The sequence below is a fragment of the Opisthorchis viverrini genome (assembly GCF_000715545.1).
Source record: "Opisthorchis viverrini unplaced genomic scaffold opera_v5_320, whole genome shotgun sequence".
In the NCBI taxonomy this organism is placed as follows: Eukaryota; Metazoa; Platyhelminthes; class Trematoda; order Opisthorchiida; family Opisthorchiidae; genus Opisthorchis; species Opisthorchis viverrini.
The window spans coordinates 1-25,836 of record NW_008751978.1 but is presented as its reverse complement, the minus strand read 5'-3'; the positions used below and the strand labels follow the sequence as shown (position 1 = coordinate 25,836).

General features: G+C 45.0%; 1 protein-coding gene across 1 annotated transcript; it reads left to right on the top strand.

Annotated features, from left to right (window-relative positions):
• Positions 1–12,663: 12,663 nt before the first annotated feature.
• Positions 12,664–25,836, top strand: T265_09952 (hypothetical protein; the record flags this gene model as incomplete). The annotated part of the gene is made up of 33 exons (XM_009176183.1): positions 12,664–12,768; positions 12,932–13,128; positions 13,628–13,771; positions 13,906–14,062; positions 14,160–14,187; positions 14,296–14,401; positions 14,593–14,685; positions 14,728–14,791; positions 14,844–14,942; positions 15,157–15,260; positions 15,597–15,854; positions 15,966–16,115; positions 16,256–16,426; positions 16,538–16,717; positions 16,838–16,958; positions 18,243–18,301; positions 19,347–19,434; positions 19,538–19,655; positions 19,799–20,056; positions 20,203–20,878; positions 21,093–21,369; positions 21,532–21,754; positions 21,884–21,962; positions 22,048–22,293; positions 22,500–22,916; positions 23,010–23,136; positions 23,245–23,426; positions 23,517–24,029; positions 24,134–24,286; positions 24,373–24,564; positions 24,743–25,015; positions 25,133–25,157; positions 25,268–25,836. The coding sequence occupies 32 exons, from the start codon at positions 12,946–12,948 to the stop codon at positions 25,300–25,302; spliced, it is 5,799 nt and encodes a 1,932-aa protein (XP_009174447.1).

Here is a 25,836-nt window from a genome sequence, read left to right as displayed (position 1 = left end):
AACATCGGAATTTTCTTTCCACGAAAACAATAGACATTCCACACAAATAACATGGGCTTTCGAACTAAGCGGTCGTCACTCAAGAAGTCAGTCAACACTGAAAAACATAAGCGTCGAAATATATAGTTTCCGAATAGCAATTTGGGCTTCACAGGTTCGAACCATCCCGGAGAGTACTGAAATACACCCTGTTGATGGCTCTCAACAACACGGATCGACCTCACCTACAAGACTCAACTTTACCTAGAATAAGTCTGCATTATTCACGCAGAACTTTGAGCCGTTTGTGAAACATGACTTTAACCGTGATACCACTCCTTCTCAGTCCCATGAATGAAAGTAGTACGTTATTGTTTGATAAATTGTGGGTGACTCAGAGGAGGAATACTTCCACACGAGGAGCGAACCTTCGGTCTGAAAAGTCTTCACTCGTGGCACCAGTCACCACGTGACCAAGTGACCATGTGATTCTGTGATTGAATGCTGAGTGGCCCCATATGCTGTCTAAGTGAGAGCAGTTGATCAGCAGCTTGTGGCTGGACGGCTTAGTCTTTTGTTATGTGTCAAAAGGGCTCAGGTAGATTCGAGCCCGTAATCATCCAAAGCAAAAAAGGGCACTCTAGCGTCAGACTGACTCTAAAACATTGCTCGACCTCGTCACATTTTCACCCTTTTTTTCTCCAGCACTGTAAGTGATGGTCCGGTGATCGAACTCTCAAGTAAAACACCAAAAGGTTATTTCGTTCGTCCAAATGTTATCACAATCAAACAACACAACAACATTATCGACTGGATGACATCCAGTTGATTATGCTTTAAATTACGCGGGTTGTAGCTATCCTCCCAGTTCCCTCTCTTTGTCCAGGTGTCTCTTTGACCCCTGAATCTGGCCACTGAGCCGCACTCTTATGAATCGATCGACTTGATTCATTTCGATAACGATCCAGCGCAGTTGATCATATACAAATTTACAAACATCGAGGTTGACTAACTTGTTCTCCTTTATTTCCGATTAATTTGTCTCTCGAGTTACAGAATTGATTTATCTGGGTACCCGTTTTCCCCCAGGGTCCTGGAAGTAGAAGTCGATTCATGTTGATCGGTGTAAATCTAATAGATCCATTGTGGAACATTTAAAGACCTGTGAAAGTGCGTGTACTGGCCCGGACCATATATCTGACTCAGAATAGCATCGTCTGGTCCCATACTCGATGCGCCATCGAGAAAAACGGGAACCTGGTACACGACCTTTCTCTGCGCGGAAAACAGGATAGCCGAATGAACCGACTTAACAGATTGAAGTAGCCCCTATGGGACAGTGGATGGTTTAAGAACATGCCATTGGCCTAGAGTTTTTAAAGTGATATTTATCCTGGGTTGGTTAGCTGTGGAAAAACGATCGTACTTGCATTTTTCTTATAACTTAAGGTTTCGTTCTCTGTGTGTGTGTGTGTGACCACCGTCAGGATCAAAGTAATCGGTTGTGGGGTTCAAATACCATGCTAAAATGTGCTGCGCAAAAAACACCAGTTAAGGCGTTACCAATAAATCTTTCTGCCTGTGGATAGACCTACCGGTTAAAAATATTCGTCAAGCTTACGGGCAAAAAGCAACTTGTTGAAACCCACAACCGGTGTACTTGAAATGCTCCTCGCTTGGCTAAGAGAATCCTAGCTAAAATCCGTCGCCTTAAATAGGGGTTGTGTTATCTGAAAAGAGATGAGGCATCTAAGGGACACCTTTTCGTACCATTGACAATGAAGTCCCAAATACAGAGACTGTGAATAGACAATTTTTTCCATTGCCATTTTTAGTTCGAACACTCGTAGCTCACAGACAACAGTTGCGCATCTTTCAAGACCATGATGGTACTTTGGGCTAGATCAACGGACACACCGAATATGGGGTGAAATCCTCTGTCTTCCAATGCTTACCTATTGAAGTCATGTCCTACTGTGGACTTATGTCCCAACGATCGAAAAAGTGCAAAAAAACAGTCAAAAATTACACGTGGTGCAATGGATCGGTTTAGATGAAATCCAAATAGCAGCGACTATACACTGCAAAAAGGACCAAATGCCATACGACCAAATTACTTTGGTGTTACTCGCAGACTAAAGCGAATCCCGTGAGGATCATGAGGTGTGTATCAAAAGGTGTATTTCTCTAATTTCGTATAATTTAGGCTCAAGTAGAACATAAGACCGACATTAGCTTGGGCACCGCGTTTACCTGACGTCTACCCAAAATGCGTGGAACTGGTCGAGAAGTTTTCAGCAACCTTTTGAGTAGGTCTCTTTCCGGAAAATTTCAAAGTGTACTTTCTTGATGTAACTCATCACTCATGGGGTTATCGTCAAAGATTAAAGTGAACAACAAAAAGAGTAACATCTTTTGTGGACATGAGACATTTTTTAGACGCTTGTGTCACGGTTGTGCACATGCATTAGTCCCGGTGTAGTGCAACCAGGTGACATTTTAAAGCCACTTGCCCTTGGCAACCAAAGCGGTATAACAGACTTATTACAGCTATTTTTCTTCTTCCGTGGACGATCCAGGTCATGTCATCCGAATGATTTTTTGGTGAATGACCTCCGATGATATGTGTGAAGCTCCACAAGATTTACTCTGTCACTAACTGGGCTGATCAGTGTTCCCATCGTTTTTTTGCGTGGACTGGCTTCGAATTCGTTCACTATCTTTGAGCTTCGATCTTACACCTGAATTATCTGCTTCCAGCAGAGAAAAGTCCGTTCACTTGGTCCCAAGAACAAATTTGTGACAGGGTACAGAGCTTTTGGGACCTTTCTCGCTTATTTCCGTGTGCCAAGATGTTCCTCCGTAAAAACAACATGCGAGAGACCTCGTTGTGATAGTAAACTTTACTCGGGATTATCTAATATTTTACTCAGTGACATCAGGGATTGTCTGTCAACTGACTTTTCATAAAAAGGTTAGCATAAAGCAGTTGTGAATTTCAGTAGCTTCTCTGGCTTCCAGGGTCTCAAAAAATCCGAGTAAATCTGGTCAATTCTCTACAGAGGACAGAGCCGATTAGACCAGTGTCAATTCGGTCTGATTTACTCTCGTGCGGTTTAACTTCGAGTACAATCGAAAGAGACATCGGAACGTCAATGTGTAATCCAGTTCATGATTTCCAGACCGACTGGGTTCTGTTGAAACCCTTAAAAAGCGTATAACACGATTGTTCAACATACTATCCATCCACAGAATAACTTCTTTGAGATATGCGAAAATACTTCTCCGACGGAGGTGTTTTTTTCTTGGGAGGTGGAGAATGAGGATAACCATTCCAAACTATCGATGCACCTGTTTCAGACAGATGTATTGAAAGACTTCCCGGTTGAATGCTTCAAATGCGTGTCCCAGCCACCAACTACCGAAGAGAAGAGAAAGAAATTGACGTAGTTCAGCAAGAACCCTTATTGCACACTCAGACAACTTGGAATCTCAAGTGGGGCTGCTCAAAAGCTTCAGAGTGAATTCCGGTCATCAAGAGCTTTAGCCACTGTGTTGAGGCCAGACAGTTCTGGCATCTATTAGAAGGAGTTTGATTGTGAAAACTTGTGTGATCTCTATGTGGCGAAATGCCAATCTAAACGTTACTGCTAGGAATGCCGGTAAAATTAGCCTCTTTGCGGACTGCTGTTATGGGGTTTGCCGAGGTAAATGCATGTTGAGTCCCCCAATCAGACGATCCCGAAGTACTTTGAGTGAAACTTTTGAAATCTACAGATGGGATGGTATGTGCAATTTTTCCACCTATCATGAAAATCCTTTTCATATGCGATGGGACAATGCCTATGTTGTATCGTGGGTGGTGGTCTATCGGTTACGCCTGCACTGAGCCTGCCAGACTAGGCGATAAGGAGAAAACAGAGAACCATGAACACGGCCGTATAGTCAGGACAAAACATACAGAGCTTCTGCGTAAATATATATAGGATGACTAAATGGCCAAATATGGTCGTGCACTTGTTCGTTCTGTACAGCCGATGGCGGTGTCCCGGTTGTGAACAATTTCAGCCCCACTCCACTGGTCTTATGTTGCTAAGCCATGTTTGGTGAGCTCGGCCAGCGCACCTGCTTTCCCAACGTGTCGTACCGATGGTGACCTTGGGAATGTGTCACTCTCCATGTCTAGGCGCGTCCTGACATTCTCCCAAACCAGCTGCCACAGGCGGGCTACCATTCACCGAGTAACTCAATGGACGAAGAGATTCACGCGATGACGGCAAATTCCATCCGAGAAGTTGTCACTCGATCATCCAATCAGTACGTGAACACGTGACGCGAATTCCGTGACTGGAGCATGAGTGACCCTATATCCTGTCTAACGGACTGCTAATCACACTGCTGACCAACCAGTTGTGGTCAAGATTTCAAGTGTTCACACTACTAGCCGATAGCTCGAGGGTTCGAAACTTCCTATAGTTCGGTTAGGTGTGTACGGTTAATTCCCAATAAGGATAAAACAGTGCTCCTCCACTGTTCGGCATAGAATGGCTTCACTTGCAGCGCAAATTCTCAATCGAAAATGACCTCATACTACTGGCCGCCTATGATCGATTCTCAAGCGTTCACAACTTCACAGGATCGGAAATAGAGGCTTCGAAATACTGAGAAATTGGACACCCTGCAGGGCCGTGAAACGGCGAATAGTTAGGTAAAAAATATGTCTGGAATAATATGTTGGATCCACAGGTAGCCAGCGACAAAAGCTGCAAAACGAATTACTGTTACGGTCAAAGACACATACTCGCAGACTAAGTCCGTCCGATGAGCCCCAAAACAGGGCAAAACCGGTGTTGGACTGTCTGCAGATTTGGAGCAACCGCCCACTGAATATCATCACAAAGGCACATCGAGGCAGTCTGTCTCCTTCAAACAATTCGGACGGATATCAACCTAACACTGAATACGAGGGATTTCACCGAGGTTCCAAACCAAGCATCCAGTGAGAATCTCCATTTATACTTTTTGTGCCTTTCATTCATACTACAACTGTGTAACAGCTTTCAAGATCCTATCGTGCTGAATTATCGTTGAATCTGAGTAAAAGTAAGATTGATGCCTTACCAACCCAGGACGGAATAACAAAACCGTTACTGATGATCTGAAGCGTTGTCCGATAAAACAATGAGAAAATGCAGAGTTCCTCTTGGAAGAAAGAAGCAGGCATCTTGAAGGTATCTTGATCCGCGATTGGGAGCGAAATGAAATATATCTGTGCTGAAGAGTTTTCCACTGTTATATTTCTCCGGATCAGATTCTACGTAGCTCTGGAAGAAAGAAGCAGGCATCTTGAGGGTATCTTGATCCGCGATTGGGAGCGAAACGAAATATATCTGTGCTGCAGAGTTTTCCACTGTAATATTTCTCCGGATCAGATTCTACGTAGCTTTGATCAGCCTTAACTCCCTTTCTACTGTTTCCTTCAGATTACCCTTCCGAGAAAAATCATCCTTGTGCACATGTATGCTTGTCGTTTTCCAGTTTCTCTTCAGTAGGAAACAACTAGAATCTCGGTTCAACCTATCACTCTTACTGAGGACCATTCTTGGATTTGTCACCTGCAATTACCACGTGATTATTGATAAACACGTCGGTAAATCATGCGGCATTCATCCACAATCGGTCAGGTTCAAACAAACCTTGGGAAGTCTTTTTAACCTTGCAGATGTCCATTTATCTGCGACAAGCATGGTATCCGGAAAAGAGAACACATTCTGTGCACTTCAGCGACCCGAATTGGGACGAGGCGTGCTCGTTCTCCAGTCACTGATGATGTCCAAACAAGAAGCGTGGAAAAGCATGCACCGGAATTCACACAGATGCTTGCTTATCTAAAGTGCAATGTTCTTCGGTACACAAACCGCGAAAAGGTTAGCCATCTAGTGCACGAGGTAGTGGTAAATGTGTTGTCTTTTGGGAAAGACTGATTAGAACAACAGTTCGGGTTAGACTTGGGGGAATAGCTGATGTTGGGGTTTTGATAAGAACAAGCCTATCAACTGAGCTCAGCTCAAAATAGAAGCCGGTCAGGTTGTTCATGCTTATCCTACCCTTAGAAGGGTTGTGTAGTACGCTTTTCCCGCGGTTTTCGTGTAGAAGTCACACCACCCGATTAGCCGAATAGTACATTGCTGACCTGGCCCTTCAGCCAAAAACGAGTCAACCGATTCCATGATGCGGTGGAGCAAGGAACTGTATTCATTGATCTTGGAAAGCCACAGTTAACACCACTGACACAATGACTGGGTTTTTTCGTCCACCAGTGATGGCGAACCACAAGGACACCGGATGTCCATGCCACCCACCTACCAGCGTACCTTATTAGGTCAATCAGCTTTCAGTTACATGCTCCGACTAGCAGGTATAAATCGATCGATTCATCTGTGGGTAGTCCACTGATTCGATTGGTGATGAATCTAAACAGGAATGGAAGAGGTTTCACCAATATTTCTTCTATAGAAGTCCTTCATCTGAAAAGGTGATCGAAAACTCAGCTTTTTCAGACGACCCAAGAGTAGATAATGAAGGAACCTCCCGTGAAATCGGTAATCGACATAGTGAAAACTTGTCTTACAGATCGAATTCGTATCTCATCTATCCACGGTGTACCTACAGGTAAAAGGAAGAAAGCTTTCGCTGCGGAGTTATTTACTAGAAAATGCCAACTGGCCAGTTACGGACTATTGGACAGGGAAGCAAAACTCTCATTTGCATCTTATTTCCAAAAACTGAACATCCATCTTCTCTTGAACGCGTCTTCCTGAACTTTTCTGGATATCTATTGACTGTTGCTCAAATCCAAACAAATGCTACAAAGCGACTCCACAAATTCCGCAACAGATCTCCCTTTTCAAGAAGCGCAAAGCGAATTTACAAAAGGAAAACATATTACTCATATACCTCCCTCATCAGTAGTATCACCGTTACACAGGTAGGAAGCAAATACTCCAGTTCAAAGATTTTAGACCGGTGTGATTCTCTTTGGTGACATTTAAATACTCCGTGCACATCCGTCCCTTTCTGAGTGTCACGGTTTCTATTGTTGAGAAACAAAGTGAGTGAAGCCTTCTTCCTGTTGGATTTCTTGAACACGCAAAAGTCAGATGCCACAGCTTCATCGATTCACTCCAGCCCCAAGTTGTACTTGTTTCCTAAAACTAATTAACTGGCTAGTTAGTTTTCAGAAAACATCTGTTTTTCGATTTCTAATTTAATGAAGTCCATCGCTACTTACAGTGAACACCGGCTTGCGTCATCCTGATCAAACTGTGTTAATTTCGGCACGGCATATTTCGACGAGTTTTTAACTTAGATTTCTAGTCCTAATGAGACGGTTACTTTTAGGGAGAAACTGCCACTTCAAGCTGGGCTGATCCGGTCCTATGTATCCAGAATAATCCTCGAATACGGAACCTGTATTCCATCCCTGAAGTGGAAAACCTAAGCTCAGGTTAGCGAATACACACTCGCTTGCAAGCTAAATTGGTTTTTCGGGAGACTCACCTGGAACCTGAATCTCTTGGTTTTGATGTTTCCAGGCAACTGAATGTGCTGCACCAGGCTGCCTCATGTTTCAGTCGCTACGATATTCGAAATATCGCGATACACATATATTTTTGTAATACACTGCTCATAAGGTTGCTGAAAACCCCTCGACAGCTCAAGTTGCATGAGCGAAAAGCCAGGCATGAAGATGAACGCAAGCCAGCTACCAGTCGCCTATCAGGCCTACCGGACTACCGAGAGCGCGTGTTCCCTCAGACACCTTTTCGCTTGAACCTCATGGCTAACACGCCCCACCCTTGCCTAATGGATCAGCGCTCAATCTCCATCGGTGCTGTTAGTTATCCCTTTGTCGGACTTCCACAATGGGAGAGCAGCTGACATGACAAGCAGCGTCAGCCAGCGATAACTCATTAGGCCGAATTTTGACGAATTAACTGTCAATTCAGATCTCTAAGTATCTCCATCGTGTCCAGAACATTGGGTAACCGAGGGATTAAAGCTTGCTCCCTCTTAATCGCCAGTTTAACGTTTGTTTAATGTGTATCACATACCCTTCCTAACGGTTCACTGCCGAGCAGGTTGATGGAAACTCCCTGAAAGTCCAATATTGATTTGGAACTCACAAGGCGAGCGTGATCCAAATACTTCAACTATTATTTACCCTCGAGACAGCTTAGTGGTTAAGAAGCGAACTCCGTCGTGGTTCGTGGCTCCTGTCTGGGCTTGAGCAACTTGGTAGTAAAAAAATAAATCATTCAGCTGTGGCACCCTTGCGATGCCTAGCTACCACGTCACCAGAAGGAAGCACGAGAGCTGGGATACTGCCAGGTTGCCCATGCCTAGACAGCAGAAGTCGATAGGCAGAGGTCGGATTCGAATCGGTCAGTAAACTTGCGCTCTAACCATTGAGCTTTCTCGCCCTATCTCAGCCCTCGTGCTTCCTTTGGGTAGCGTGGCAGCTAGGCACCGATAGAATGTCACAGCTGAACACTTTTACTCTCATCTCAACCACAATTTGAGTTCATATTATATTTATAACTTAATTGCTGTTTCATGAAACTTATACTTTTTCACTCAAACACACGGATTGCTCCTGCATGCACCACACTCTGTCCAACAGGCTTCTCATTGCCATATCGCATTCAAAAGATGTTCCTGCATAACTTAGAACTGAATCATCTCGTGTCTGCCCGTTTAGGATTGGTTTCTCTCGTTGATCAGTTTTTGGCGGTCTCCTCTAATGCATCCACTGAAAGGCGAGGCGAAATCCCCAGCAATATAAACGAAATTCTACCTAACTACGACCCACCAACCGGCTGCCAATGAAATGCAGTATGAAGAATACCAATAAGGTTCCAATTTCCGTATTGCTTCTGCTCCCATTCAACACAGAACATTCGAGTTCCCAAGTACTCACTCAAGGAAACTCGATCTACTGGATTCACCATTAGCATCGAATGGTATGCATGAAACTCAAACGTGCATGCTTGGAGTTGCGCAACACACATTCGACTAGTTCATTGATCTGAGCGACAACTACCGTTTGGCTGTGCGATGCTTCCGGTTGTAATCACAGCGTTCCCTTTCTTGTTTATTTATCACCGACGAGATAATTTCAGTGCATTTGAGCGGTTTTTGCCCACAACAATGTTGTCCCAATCGCCAGATGCCTTACGGTAAAGGTTTCTTGGTTATAAACACCGAGTCGACTTCTTCCGAGTCGATTACTGCAAACTCTTTACGGGAATGTTGTACTGGGATCGCTGACCGGAGTGATAGGATTTCTTCTTCTTTTCTTCATTTGCACCTGTGTTATATCTGCTGATTCGCCAATCTGAGGTATCTGCCGCTGACCCGCTCCAGAGCCTAGTTGCCGAAAAAAGACTCACAGAAGGGAACGCAACAGCTATATTCCGAACACGCGAGTGCGAGAGAGTGAGTGCGTGCGAGCGCGAAAAGTACAACGTTCTCATTTATTGGAAGGACACTGTCTGAACTCCGTCCAATGCTGACGCACACGGTCTGGCTTTGGTACGAAGCTGTAACGCGCTGCATATTGCGGGGGCGTTGTCTGACCTTGATCAACAGTGACTCGCGCTATCTGGGTTTGATACAAGGCTGTGAGGCGCTGCATAGTGAGGGGGTGTTGTCTGTTTGGTCAACATCTAGCGTAGTTGAGAGTCTCGGTAAATTTCGGGCATTCAGTGGTTGCTTTCAGGAAGCTGACCCTCCTGATAACCTGAATGTTGAACATGAACGATGTTTAGCGTCAGAAACACAAAAATGAGGGGAGGGGGCTCCTGCTAACCAAAAGGCACGTGGGATGAAGCGTCAAAGTGTTCCTTGTACGGTGCAGCACCAAGAGAGGAAGCAGCCAAGTTCCAGCTGCGGAACGGATTGGCGCTGTAGAATGTACTTGTATGAATAACCTACACCATTTACTGTCCGCTCTGATTAGTTGTTTTATGCCAAGAACGCCAGCTGAAATTATCAGATTTGTCGGACGTGACAGGGACCGTAGCGACGCGGTGGAATGTAACACAATACCATGTTTCGCAAATTTACGGTTCAGATAGAAAACCATCGCATTGGTAAAAAACACAACTCTGAGACTGAACAAACTTTTTTCTGGAGATTTCGTCCTGTAAGTGAAGCCAATCTATGCTGAAAAGCCGAGAAGCACTGTACAGCTGATTCATCCTTATTGGGAATCATCAGCAGTGCGCATCTCACGAAACTCCGAAGAGTCTCGAACCCGCGACCTCCCGGCTAGTAGTTTGAACACTTAACCGTTCGGCCACGAGTGGCTTAAGTGTTAAGTTCAAGTGTTAAGTGTTAAGTGTTAAGTGTTCAAACTACTAGCCGGGAGGTCGCGGGTTCGAGACTCTTCGGAGTTTCGTGAGATGCGCACTGCTGATGATTCCCAATAAGGATGAATCAGCTGTACAGTGCTTCTCGGCTTTTCAGCATAGATTGGCTTCACTCACAGGACGAAATCTCCACAAAAATCCCAAATCTCCTCACACTACCAACACTGAACAAACTATTGCCGAAAGTCTGTCGCCTCTGGGAATAATCTCGATGTAGCTTGTGGAGGTGTTGCAGTTCCGAGTAATTCTTTATTTGCTTCGCCAAGAATCAATATCCAATTCTTGAAGAACCTCACATGCAGAAAAATCATTAGTGAAAGTACTTGGCCCGCATGTCCTCTGTGTGCTGTCTACGTTGTCAGTGCTTTGGTACTTCACCACAATCCTCCGAACACGCTATCGGCCGCACTCCGGCGGTAACTGGATTGAACCAAAGCGTAATGTAATGTAACCGCACAATCCATGGATCATCACTCTCTGTAACCGTCATTATGGTGCCGAGTGAATCAGGTTATCGTGGACGGTGGTCACTGTGACAATAGCTTCCACCCCCAATGAACGAGACCGTGAAGCACCCAACGGAGTATGACTACCACTGACACTTAGCCTACCTCGCTACAGTAGGCCTGTTACCCCCTGAGTTCAACAGAATGTGGGCACAACACCGCGTTCCCATACCCTCAATGACGCTGGACGCCATCATTCAATCTTTCAATTTTCGAATTGCCCAAACGAGACCACAGTTCCATATTTGGGTCACGTGTCTCATTGACTATCCACTACAAAGTGGAGAGGATGCTCAGGGCTAACGACGGTGCAGTGAGTGGCCTGGGAAGATTGATCACGTGTTATTTGAATATCACCCAGACATGTTTCCGTTCATGTGATCTCAATTCTCCTGCGCATATCACTTCCCCCTAAGTAACTGATGTTGCGTCCCAATCAATGGTTATAAAGTGGACGACCAAGCGGCGGTTCTACTGGGGTCCGCTGAGATAGTCGCCGCATAAGCTTGTCACTTGCGAAGTGTGATTAAAACGGCTGTAACGGCGTCTAAAAATTACCAAAAAGATAGGGGGCAACTCCGGGGACATTGAAGAAAATTGTTTCACGCTTACTTCCGAATATGTATACACACTAGCTAGAGTTGACTTAATATTGTTGTCTGTTGTATGCTGGTGAAGACCCGTGCATTCTCATGTGTCAGGTTGCCCGGGAAGTAAAAAACTTCATGATTTCAGCCCCGATCGCATGATACACACTGAGCTGGGCTGGTAACTACACTACACCGATTCTTTCATAGTTCCTCTCTTACTGATATCCGTCATTCTCTCTCTCTCTCTCTCTCTCTCTCTCTCTCCGCACACATCGTCTCTTCATCTCATTATATCTCGGATGATATACTAGGTAAATTACTCCTGGGAAAACTCGCGACAGTGTCCTGATCATGGATACTCCTGAAAGCCCATAATTTGTGCACTTTCCAAGGTGCACAGTGTTGTTGTCGTGTAGGACGGGAGATTGCACACAAGCGGAAAACAGTGGCATCCAACAAACGTAACCTTATCAGGGAATATGACGGTCGTTGCCTGAATCGCTTCACCACTTTTCGGTTTTGGCTTGTTTATCGATCAGTAGTCCGCGCCACCGATGCGTTCAACTAAGTGCGTGNTTGTCGTTGAGACGGGAGATTGCACACAAGCGGAAAACAGTGGCATCCAACAAACGTAACCTTATCAGGGAATATGACGGTCGTTGCCTGAATCGCTTCACCACTTTTCGGTTTTGGCTTGTTTATCGATCAGTAGTCCGCGCCACCGATGCGTTCAACTAAGTGCGTGCGTGCTTGCGTGCGTGTATGTGCGCATGGGCTTCATGTACGCGCGCCCGTGCTTACGTAGGTGCAGAACACTACCAGATCAATATCAGATTCCTGTTCGTAGGCGTTCGAACCTTCATGCGGTACACCTTCCGTTCGTAGTCTGTTTTTCCTCAGATGCTGAATACCTGTGCTGCACGGGCGGTGGGACGGGGGTAAGTAGGAAGCAAGAAGAAGCAATGTGGAACGCACTGCATGCTACGCGCATGTTTTGCCAGCCTATCGTCGTCACATAGCAGTGTGGGTAAGAACTGGGCGCAGCAATTCATCGATTGTTACAACACCTACCTTCGGATTAGCCAATCAGCAATGCTCTGCCCGGTTAGGCATACCCTTTAAATATCAACTTTAGGACCATCAGTCCAGTGTGGTGCAGTGCCTCTTCGTTCGTAACTTTCGTGATCGTGTTGGATTTGAACAGCCCACTTTTGGATTAAATCAATCTGTATTGTGTTCAACAACAGACTGTCCTTGGAGGTAAGTACTTCGACAAATATTGATAACGTAACACTGATTGTACCATCTTAAACTGAGCCTGAGAGTCCACCTCATAAGTGAGGTCAGAGATACTCTTTGTTTTCAGACGTCGTTTTCCCAGACGCTAGCCGCATAAATCCTATCTCTCTTTGACGCACTGCAGACAACTTCTGAGCCATGGAACCGAATGATCCAGATTTCAAGTACCTTGGCGTCGATCGCAAGGCACTGTTGAAGGAACTAGCCAACTTCGACTCCAAGAATGTCATCTGGGTCGAAGACGAAAAGGAAGGTTATATCCTGGCTGATATTGTGGAGACGAGTGGAGATACAATTACTGTCAAATTGAAGGATGGTGTGGTAAGTCAGAGTTGCACAGATATTTTTTGTCAAGGATTAACCTATGTTATATTCATAGAGTAATTTTATTCGAGATTTTAAGGAATGCACTTATTCCACCTCGTCGGAACCCTGACCAGAAATACGATTCTCCAGCTGTTCAGTGTAGGGTTCGTCAAGGTGAAAACTCTATCATTAAGCTTCAGTTAGTTGAAATTCCGAATTCATTCCTAAGGTAAACAGACATTTCTCCTGAGTTCACTGTTTACTGACAAAGTCTTGGGTCTTCTGACCCCGTTGATCTGTTTGTTAAGTAGTACCTTGGTAGCCTCCACTGCGTCCTTTGACCTTATGCTAGTTCAAGGGTTAGGATACAAGGTGAGAGTTGAAATCCAATATCAGTCTACTGATTGTTTCCGTTTGGGCCCACTTCGGGTGGCATGGCAAACTTTGGAGAATTTTCAATGGCTTTGCGGTTATCCAATGCTCCTCCCCCTACGCACCTATTTACCTGCTTCAGGAAAAGAAAGTCAAGAAGGATGATGCCCAACAGGTCAACCCTCCGAAATTCTTTTTAATCGAAGACATGGCCAACTTGACCTTCTTGAATGATGCCTCCGTCTTAGAGAACCTACGAGCCCGATACTACCGACAACTCATCTATGTAAGTCTTGGAGTCTGTGTTGCTTCTCAGACAGGGTCAAAGTCATTTATACATGCGTCACGATATACCCATGGACAGGTGCCTGATCAATGTTTTCGCACCGGCATTCTCTTGTGTTGTTTTCTCTTCCGTAGACCTATTCTGGACTGTTCTGCGTCGCCGTTAACCCGTACAAGCGGTTTCCAATCTACACGGCGCAAGTTGCATTGAAATACAAAGGCAAAAGACGATCTGAGATGCCTCCGCATATTTTCTCAATCTCAGACAATGCCTATCACAACATGTTGCAAGGTGAGTGTTCGAATTCAATCGTTTAAAACCGCAGCCGGTGCTTGGTGAAAGCTAGACCAACTCTGCTCCACTTTCTCCCTGTTTTTTTTCATTCTAGATCGTGAAAATCAGTCCATATTGATTACGTAAGTGATACTGTTGTATTCAGACCGAAACCAAGGTCAACTAAAAGTCTGTTTTCTCTGAGAAGCCTGGCTAATAACTGTTTCTCCATTGCTCCTATTACTTACCAGCGGAGAAAGCGGTGCCGGTAAAACGGAGAATACGAAAAAAGTCATCTCTTACTTTGCTATTGTTGCCGCCGCTCCCAAAAAGGATGATGATGAATCTAGCAAGAAGGTGAGCATAGAAACTTTCAATTCTGAAGTTCATGAATTCCCTCCGTTCTCTCTATTCACTCCACAAAACACAGAACATTGTGTCTAAGTCATCAGCTAGTTTCTATGCAAACATTATTTCCTGTGAAAAAGATGACTGCATTTTCTTCTGATGGACTTGAGTAGTAATCTATCCCTCTCTACTCTCCACAGGGAAGTTTGGAAGATCAGATCGTCCAGGCCAATCCTGTTCTTGAAGCCTACGGTAATGCCAAAACAACCAGGAACAACAATTCCTCCCGATTCGTAAGTTAATCGATGTGTTCACGTAATACACTTATTATACAGGGTAAATTCATTCGAATTCACTTTGGGACAACGGGAAAAATTGCTGGAGCCGATATTGAACATTGTAGGTCTTGCAATTTGTCATGCAAGTGTTCTAATCATCACTTCCATACTAGACCTGCTCGAGAAGTCCCGCGTCGTGTCTCAGATGAAAGGAGAACGAAATTATCACATTTTCTATCAGCTTCTGTCTGATTACGGGAAAAAATATCACGGTGAGTCGTGAATACAGGTTGGTCTTGGCCAAAATCATCCCATAACTGGAAGGGAAACTCATTGATGAATGGGTTTCAGGTCGTCTTGGTTAGTATTTCATTTCGATTCAAGATACATACAGTGGGTTTTAAAACCACACGCCCTGATAGCAATCACATAAATTAACGAAGCCTTTTACTAATGCTCATTTTTACGACTACTTCGCGTTCACAGACAAACTCCTGGTAGCTGCTGACCCCGGATTGTACTCGTTCATCAATCAAGGTGAACTCACAATTGATGGTGTGGATGACAGCGAAGAAATGCGCCTTTGCGATGTAAGTTTCCGACAGCAGGGATTCACATGACTTGTCACACCACGTTTGGCCACTGAGCACACGCCTAATGTCTGCTTTAATGGTTGGTATCTTTAGTACTTAACTCGGAACTGCATATCCTTGGTCTCATTATTTATCCACCTTATCTGACAACTACATAACTAATTCGCATTTCTTTTTTCGTTTAAATGAATCAGTCATTATTCCCCATACTTCCGTTTCACTTGGTTGAGGCCTATTTTTCACCCGCTGTCCAGAAGACTTAATTTGGAGCTACTGGTAACTATGAAGTAGTATGAATTAACTTGACAAATATTGTTGGTTGCCGCCTTTCAGGAAGCCTTCGAGGTTCTCGGTTTCTCAGAAGAGGAGAAAATGTCCCTCTACAAATGCACAACTTCAATCTGCAACTTGGGTGAAATGAAATTCAAACAGAGACCAAGAGAAGAACAGGCCGAAGCCGATGGCACCGCTGAATGCGAGAAAGTTGCTTTCCTGCTTGGTGTGAACGCTAAGGATTTGATGACCTCTTTCCTTAAGCCGAAAGTCAAGGTCGGGACGGAGTTTGTCACCAAAGGGCAGAACTTGAATCAGGTGAGTTTTATTATGATACCAGAACCGTTTTAGGGTGCATCAGCCCGTAACCCCTTGACAGTGTCATTCTTTGTCGTTCTGACTACCGGTCTATCGTGTTTGAACCTGTAGGTCACGTATGCCGTCAGTGCCTTGGCCAAGTCTCTGTACAATCGCATGTTCGGCTGGTTGGTTGCCCGTGTCAACAAGACCCTAGACACCAAAGTAAAGCGCCAATTCTTCATTGGTGTGCTGGATATCGCCGGCTTTGAGATTTTCGACGTGAGTCTCTTATTCATTTTCGACTTTGAGTTTATCGTGTTTCCCACCCTAACTACTTAATTATAACGGCAGCATGATGTACAGCTCCATGACTGTTATTTACTCACAACCATCACCGATTTTTATTGATTTTTGTTTAGGAAAACGGCTTTGAACAAATTTGCATCAACTATACCAACGAACGTTTGCAACAGTTCTTCAACCACCACATGTTTGTGCTGGAACAGGAAGAGTACAAGCGCGAGAAAATTCAGTGGACATTCATCGATTTTGGCATGGATTTGCAAGCTTGTATCGATCTGATTGAAAAGGTGGGTTATGCTTTTCATCTTGTTTAGAGTTATCTTTGGGATCCCAATGTTAGGGGACTATTCGTATCTGACAGAAAAGGCCTAGGTCTTATTCATTCTCTTTTATTCCAGCCTATGGGTATCCTGTCCATCCTGGAAGAAGAGTGCATCGTGCCCAAGGCTACTGACCAGACATTCTTGTCCAAATTATACGACAACCATCTCGGAAAGAGTCCAAACTTCACCAAGCCCAAACCACCAAAAGCCGGTCAGAAGGAAGCACATTTCGAGCTTCACCACTACGCCGGATCTGTAAGTTCACTTTCATTCAAACCGATGTATTTTAATCTCCGTCGTTAGACGTTAGACCTCAAGTTGAATCTAACAGTTACTTTGGTGATTCATACCCGTAACCTCTTGTTCTTCCACAAGGTACCCTACACCATCACTGGCTGGTTGGAAAAGAACAAAGATCCGCTGAACGACACTGTGGTGAACTTGCTCGGAGGCAGCAAAGATGCACTCGTGTCGCAACTGTTTGTTCCAGTAGTTGGTACGTTGTTTTTAAACCTAAATGCCAGTGAAAAATGCCCCTTTACGTTATATTCACTTCATTTTTGAATCTTAATTGCTTTGCACCACATAGTAAGGCCTCCAGTTGCAGCGATTGACTCTGAAGTTAAAACGACTGAGATGTGAACCGGAAACTACTGAACATAGACCTCATACAATGGGATTATTCCTGCATCATTTGTTCCACTTTTTCCCAACTGTAGCTGTTCTGCTGGTATACGTGATGGCTTTGATGCGCCAAAAACATCGGCATCTATGTTCTTTACTCAGTATTCAACCGCTTTCTATCATAAGTCCAGAGCTATATGTGGTCATATGCCTGACCTAGCGGAGCCCATTGATAACTGGCGAACCTTCCTAAAGTTGAACTGAGTGCTTCTCCTGTATACCAGCGCGCATTTGTCGCGTCTAGTTTTAAAGGCTAAAGATATTCCATACAACTTCACCATTAAAATCAGTGGTCACTTTTTCCACCCTCACGAGTGTGTCAACTGTGTCTTAGGTCTGAAACACAAAAGTGGACATTTACTGTCCCAATTCCTAAGACTTAGACAACTTCATCAGCATGGGAAGAATGCGTGACATCAACGAGGGAGTCTCGCTCCCTTCCCAGCTTCCCACCTTTATCGATGAATGAAGATATCTACCATATTTCAAGATCAAAACTCTCAGCCAGTTTGAATGTGCCAGTGCAGGGGGTACAAACAGAAATCCACCACTTTGTTTGCTGTTTTTTTGCGATTCATTCTGCCGATACAGATGAACTGGACTGCACCAAGCGAACAGGATGTTTTGCGGAACAACTACCCTTTGCACACACGCGCGTTGCTGCATGATATGAACTACAGCAGATGCATTGTTCAATCCTAATAAGGGAGTGGTAAAACTTCCGGAAGTGAGAGAGTACTAATCAGAGCTTTCTGAACTTGCATTCCCCATCTAGATAAATTTCTTCACATACTGGAATCAGGTTTCAAAGAAACTAGGTCATAGACTGAACGCATTCATTTGCAAACAATGGGTCTCATCAGAGTCCCACCCTACCTAATGGCTGGCCAATTTGGCGAAATCTGTCGCGCACATGTCAGACGGTTTTTAGCAACCACGAAAGTAGTATGTTTAGCCACAATTCTAGGACTTATGAATGTCCGCTTCTGTTTTCGACAAATCAATTTGATCGGAGAGTTTTCAGCAACCTTATGAGTAGTTTTCATTCCTGTTCGTTTGTTAACAATACCACTAACACTGTTATTGCCTCCACCAGCTGAATCGGGCAAAAAGACCAAGGGTGGCTCTTTCTTGACGGTGTCGTTCATGCACAGGGTAATTTGATCATAAGATGCGTTTGAATGAGCAGATCATCGCGCCCAAACACACACGCGCGTGCACACTCTGAGCTTCGTGCGGCATTCTCATTTGTTTTGTGTCTGTCTGGTTATGCGTGCGCTGCACCGGTTGATTGACCCTCAGTTATTACTACTAAACGACCGCTCGTTCTGGTCACGCTGATGTGTCTTCATACTGTGAAACTTCATCGCATGCATGGCTGACAATAAAGGCTTTGTTTACACTTCTTCCAGCTGTCCAGCCACATTTGCGTTAGGGCGATAATATCTTTCAGAAACCATACACATAAGGTCAAACAGTCCACGTTTTCATCTTGAGAAACCCATCACAGTGGTGTTGTTTTTCGTGTAATTTTGACGACTAATCCGTCTGCTTCTGCCTCTTTCACACTTGTTTCTTGTTATAAAGACGAAAAAGGTGGACGCAAAAAGGGCGGCTCTATGCAGACCATCTCATCCGTGCACAGGGTATACCAAAGTTTGGATGGTTGTAGCCGCCTAGAGTAGTTAGCACTAGTTGCTAGACTAGTTTGTAGTGATTGTGCTTCGTTTTCTTTTCCTCCCGGGGTTTGTGTGTTGCTTGCATTTTGGAAAAACATGTGCGTGTCTTGCTGATTTTTTTGGGGGTAGATTTTTCGCACGGTAGCAAGATTTACCGGTTTAGTACTGAACTAAGATCTAGTAGACAAAGTAACTGGTAGTGTGATGTATGTAGTTACCGGGGAGCTTAAGGGCAGTGTTAAAACACTGAATAACTGTTGACAGGTAGGTAGTTCTACCTAGACACCATAATATTTCTGTACTGCACTCGGAATACTTGTGTGTCATCGCAGCCCACTATACATTGCTACGTTCTTCTGGATATTGCATGGCACACTGCATATTGTGTAAACTATATGTCAGCATGCAGCCCGCTTGACGACAATCAGATTTCCAAAGCATAACACGTAGTTTTTGTCAATTAGGAACGTGAATGTTCAACAAACTGCTCAATATGCTCACCTTTTCATTGGTCCGAATAGGAATCATTGAATAAACTGATGAAGAACTTGCATAGCACCAGCCCACATTTCATTCGTTGCATTGTGCCAAACGAATTCAAACAACCTGGTAAGTGCATCCTCCGAGATGACCATTCTATCTTCACCTCTGTTCTACCCTCCCACCATTTTCCAGACCTGAATGAAATTTTGTTCGCATTCCTTCTATTCAGGTGTTGTCGATGCTCACTTGGTGTTGCATCAGCTCCACTGTAACGGTGTATTGGAAGGTATCCGTATTTGCCGGAAAGGCTTCCCAAACAGAATGATCTATTCGGAATTCAAACAACGGTGAGTAGGTTGTGCCTGATATTCCGAGTACCTTCAAACCTAATCCACTGAGGTAGGCCACAAACTATTCCAGACAAGTTTTGCCGAACTCGTTCACTCCGCAGAATATAACTTGCATATCTTACTAATTCTTACCACGACAGATACTCCATCCTCGCTCCAAATGTGATTCCCGAAGGCTTCGTGGATGGGCGACAAGTGACTGAGAAAATATTGGAAGCCACAAACTTGGACAAGTCGCTTTATCAATGCGGCAACACGAAAGTTTTCTTCAAAGCCGGAACATTGGCCAGTCTGGAAGATATGCGTGATGAGAAGTTGAATGTGATCATTGCGTTGTTCCAGGCCGAAATTCGTGGTTACCTAATGAGGAAACAGTACAAGAAGCTGCAAGATCAACGGTGAGTGCGGCATATGCCGTAGGCCTTCTTGATCTGTCGCCGCGGCGCAACGAGGCGTGGTGGTAGCTGGCATTTATAACACTATTTACTCATCAATTAAGTAGTATAAATTTAAAGTCATCTACAATCTCCCCTTTGACCTCTAGAGTTGCATTGACCCTGATGCAGCGCAACATCCGTAAATATCTGATGCTCCGTAATTGGCCATGGTGGCGTCTGTATGCAAAGGTCAAGCCGATGTTGAATGTTGCTCGACAGGAAGAGGAAATGAAGAAGGCAGCTGAGGAACTGGCCAAACTCAAGGAAGAATTCGAGAAACTGGAGAAGCTCAAGAAGGAATTGGAGGAACAGAATGTGACAGTGCTACAGCAAAAGAATGACCTATTTCTGCAGCTCCAGACAGAACAGGACAGCTTGGCTGAGGCCGAAGAGAAGATCTCCAACTTGGTCCTTCAAAGAGGTGACTTGGAAACCAGAATCAAAGAACTGGAAGAGCGACTTGCTGATGAAGAGGATGCTAACAGTAACCTGAATGAGATGAAAAAGAAGCTTAATGCTGAAATCGATGAACTGAAGAAAGATGTGGAAGATCTGGAATCCTCTTTGCAGAAAGCGGAGCAAGAGAAGCAGACTAAGGACAACCAAATCCGTACACTTCAAGGTGAAATCGCCCAACAGGATGAACAGATCACAAAGCTAAACAAGGACAAAAAAGCCCTGGAGGAACAGAATAAACGAACTCAAGAAGCCCTCCAAGCGGAAGAAGACAAAGTGAACCATCTGAACAAACTGAAGGCCAAGCTGGAATCAACCTTAGATGAGGTAGGATATGGTGGATATTCATGATTTCCGTTCAAAACTTACCTAAGAGAAAGTCCCCTTCACTTTTCAGTCCAAACAAGATTTTATTGACTTAAGGCTGTCTTTGTATGGACCAAGAGGTTCCAGGTGTTCGAGGTATTTTACGATGACGCAGCTGAAGTTACATAAATTTTGAGATAAAAGTATACCTACACGTCCCTTCTCCCACATTCAGATGGAAGAAAACTTAGCTCGTGAACAAAAGGTCCGAGCCGATGTGGAAAAAGCCAAACGAAAACTCGAGGGCGACTTAAAGGCTACCCAAGAGACTGTGGACGATTTGGAGCGTGTGAAGCGTGACTTGGAGGAGCAGCTGCGACGAAGGGAAGTCGAAATCGGCGGTCTGAACAGTAAGTTCGAGGATGAACAGAGCATCGTCGCTCAGTTACAGCGAAAGATCAAAGAATTACAAACCCGAATCCAAGAGTTGGAAGAAGATCTTGAAGCCGAACGTGCTGCTCGATCAAAGGCAGAAAAAGCCCGACAGCAGGCAAGTCACGTTTTTTTTCCTGGCACTGAGCGTAAAACTAAGAGGCTCATCACTAAAAGCGTTTGCCTGACTCCACATACTCATCAATAGAATTATTCATATTTTACTTCCTAGGTCGAGGCAGAACTTGAAGAGGTGGTCGAACGTTTGGAGGAACAAGATGGTGTCAACGCCCAACAAGTTGATCTGACCAAGAAGCGTGAGAGCGAACTGATGAAACTCAAGCGAGATTTGGAAGATGCTCGTGCACAGAATGAACAAGCTATTGCCGCGATGCGCAAGAAACAAAATGACTCTGTCAATGAAATGGCCGATCAACTGGACCAGCTGAACAAGGCCAAAGCAAAGTAAGATTTTCCATGTTGTCTCCAGTGCGGACATATTGACCTCATTTAAACAAAAATGGCATAGTTTTCTCCCAACAATCTAACCCAACTCCAAACCGCTTACGCCGTATCATTTACTCTCTCCTAAAGGGCTGAGAAGGAACGTAATCAGTTCAAGGCCGAAGTTGACGATCTCCACTCTCAGTTGGAGAGCCTGTCCAAAGCGAAGGTAAGTTTAGTGTCTACGTTTGGTAGGACCTGCTTGACACAGTTTCCGCTTGACGCTTAAATTCTCTCATAATGTCTTGCTCCAGATGAACGCAGAGAAGAACACCAAGGGTCTGGAAACACAGATCCAAGAACTCCATGCGAAACTTGATGAGACAACCAACCAACTGAGTGAACAGGCCTCTGGTAAGGCACGAAACAGTCAGGAAAATGCAGAGCTCCAGAGACAACTTGAGGAGGCTGAATCTCAACTGAGCCAGCTTTCCAAAGTGAAACAGCAACTGAGCGCCCAACTGGAGGAAGCTCGACATAGTCTGGAGGAAGAAAGCCGAGTAGGTTTCCATCTACCATTTATGTTAACATGAGTGATAAATATACCGACCTTCAAGCATGAACTCCTTTGACCAACCCCTTTTGACAATCGCTTTGAGACACTGATTGAAAGTGGTGCCGGATGATAAGTGGTAATGATGGAATGTTGAGAACCTAGACCCGTTGGAATGAAATCACAAAATCTCCTTCCCCTTTCCGCTCACAGATGAAAGCCAAACTGAATTCGGAGGTTCGCAATCTCACCAGCGATTTGGATTCCCTGCGAGAATCACTGGAAGAGGAACAATCTGGAAAGGCCGATCTGCAACGTCAGTTGCAGAAGATGCAGGGAGAACTTCAGCAGCTGCGTAGCCGCGGTGGTGGTGGCGATGTCCGTTCAGAGGAAATGGAGGAATTGAAACGACGCTTGAATGGCAAAATCCAAGAGTTGGAGGCCGAATGCGAATCGGCCAAATCCAAGTGTGGTCAACTTGAGAAGACGAAGGCCCGTCTCCAGGGTGAACTGGAAGATTTGATGGTTGATGTTGAGCGAGCGAACGGCATGGCTAGTCAACTTGAACGTAAGCAAGCCAACTTCAATAGAACACTGGCCGAATGGCAGAAGAAATTCGCTGATTCTCAGGTGAGTGCTCGTGATCAGGCAACCTTCCTGCTATTCAATCCAGCCTTAAATTTCCCCTACTTTATTACTAATTTCGGTGTTTTTTTTGTGTAGGCCGAGCTCGAAAACTCTCAGCGTGACGCCCGTAATCAGTCAACTGAGATGTTCCGGTTGAAGGCTCAGTTGGAAGAAGCTCATGAACAAATTGAAGCTGTTCGCCGAGAAAACAAGAATCTCAGTGGTAAGTTCAATGGATTTTGCCTACACTATTATACTATACTATACTATACTATACCAACCAAGTGGGAGAGCGTATGTGATTCATTATTCCCTTCCGTTTCCCACACAGATGAGATTCACGATCTAACCGAGCAACTGGGAGAAGGAGGCCGCTCCGTGCATGAAATCGACAAGGCCCGACGACGATTGGAGATGGAAAAAGAGGAATTGCAGGCTGCTTTGGAAGAAGCCGAAGGTGCTTTGGAACAAGAGGAAGCTAAATTGCAACGAGCCCAGCTGGAAATGAGTCAGGTAAGAAAAGCACCAACTAATTTGAGTTTTACTTTAAACACCTTTCGCATCGATCACTGCATGCGTCCTAATCAACTCTTCCTCTTCTAGGTTCGTCAAGAGATTGACAGACGCCTAGCCGAAAAAGAGGAAGAATTCGAAGCCACGAGAAAAAATCACCAACGCGCTATGGAGTCTCAACAAGCCAGCCTTGAGGCCGAAGCCAAAGGTAAGGCTGAAGCTCTAAGGATAAAGAAAAAATTGGAACAAGACATTAACGAACTGGAAGTCAGTCTGGACGCAGCCAACCGAAACCGCGCAGAACAAGAGAAGAACGTGAAAAAGTTGCAACAACAAGTTCGTGAAGTACAAGGTCAGCTTGAAGATGAACAACGTCAACGAGATGACATACGTGAACAATTCCAGGCCGCCGAACGCCGTGCGAACATGATGTCCGGTGAAATTGAAGAGCTTCGTACCGCTTTGGAACAAGCTGAACGTGGTCGAAAGATGGCCGAGGCCGAACGTGCTGAAGCTGCCGATCGCGCAACAGAGCTGTCAACACAAGCCGCCTCGCTCGCTGCTCAAAAACGCAAGCTGGAAGCTGACTTGGCCGCCATGCAGGTACGTTTCCACTCCTAGCCACTCGCCTCACCAAGTGTACACGCGTGCGCAAAGCATGTTCAGTTCCCAACCACCTCTTTGTATTCTCTTACTCCATTCACCAGGCTGACTTGGAAGAAGCGGCGAATGAAGCTAAGCAAGCAGATGAGCGTGCCAAGAAGGCAATGGCTGATAGTTCCAGAGTGTTTGAGGAGATCCGACAGGAACAGGAGCATACACAACATGTTGAGAAGGCCAGGAAACAGCTGGAGCTACAGGTTCGTCTAATTTTCGATCATACATGCAACCCACACACAGTAATAACTTCACCTAACACACATTGCTATTTTGTGAACTGGTATAGGTGAAAGAGATGCAAGCCCGCCTAGAGGACACCGAGTCTGGAGCGGCAAAGAATGGTCGCAAAGCAGTCGGAAAACTAGAACAACGCGTACGCGAATTGGAAACCGAACTGGAAGCCGAACAACGACGTCATGGCGAGACACTGAAAAATCTACGGAAAGTTGATCGACGAATGAAGGAAATCAGCATGCAGGTAGGTTTGCCAAGTTATCTGGAAGCTTCGCAGAAACGCCTTTATCTGATCTGAGAATTTTTTCGAGAGAATGGTAGCATAATTAATCGGCGTATAGCCATCCAAGAACTTGCAGAACTCAATAACCCATTGGTTGTTAGCCCATTCCTTCACGAGCGTACTCTTCTTCAACCTGCAGAGCGAAGAAGACAAAAAGAATCACGAACGTATGCAAGAATTGGTTGAGAAGCTCCAAGGCAAGATCAAGACTTACAAGCGCCAAGTTGAGGAGGCCGAGGAAATCGCCGCGATCAATTTGGCCAAGTATCGTAAAATCCAGCACGAAATCGAGGATGCTGAGGAGCGTGCGGACCAAGCGGAACAGGCACTGCAGAAACTTCGAGCCAAGAACCGATCTTCTGTGTCTGCAGCCAGAGGCGTCAGCGCTGCACCAGCAGGAGCCGGTCCTGCGGTAAGTTGTGTAACAACCTATGGTATGGGGCAGCCCACACAAGTAGATGCGTCTCACGGATTTTCTGGATCTCATTTTCGTCCAATTGACCTTAATTGTCCCCTCATCCTCTTTCAGAATCGAGCTCGCAAGCCGGCAGCAAGTATGGCGCCTGAGGAAGAATAGGGTATGTTGAATCTGTCCTAGTTTGTCACAACTCTGAATTTCAACCGTCCTTAACCTTAACTTGTTTTCCGTCTGTTGCGTTTGCAGGTCACCAACGCGAACTAAACTTCCAACCCAAGTGATGCGGTCTCTACCATTCTACGACATCCGATCCGCAACCCCGAAATCTGACCTCACACTTTCCCCACTGAACCTTTCACACGTATGCTCCCCCTCTCCCCACCCCAAACACACACGCACCGGATCCGCACCCCTACTCACATACAACCATGGACGTCGCACTCCCTTCTTTTCTTTTGTCGGTTAGTCTACATCTAGTTCCGATTTCGTGTTGCAAAAACAGCGGTAGAAGAGGCACTATGAAGCGAGCAGTGTACAAGAGTGTACAATTCTTAAAGCGGTGTGTGGTGGTACTGGTGGTGATGAAGCGCTCATTGTTCTACGTACTGAATTGGCTGTTCGGTAGTAGTATAATTTGTATGTGAAAATTTAGACGTATCCTATCACGTCTCTGGGATCCAGTGCACCATTGGGTGCACAGACCCACAGGAGCCTATTTGGTGCATTTTCGTTTTGACTAGTTTCGATTTTTGCACGCACAAAAGTAATTGAGCACGTTTTGTCCACCTGATACCCACCTTCCCTGTCTCTCTGCC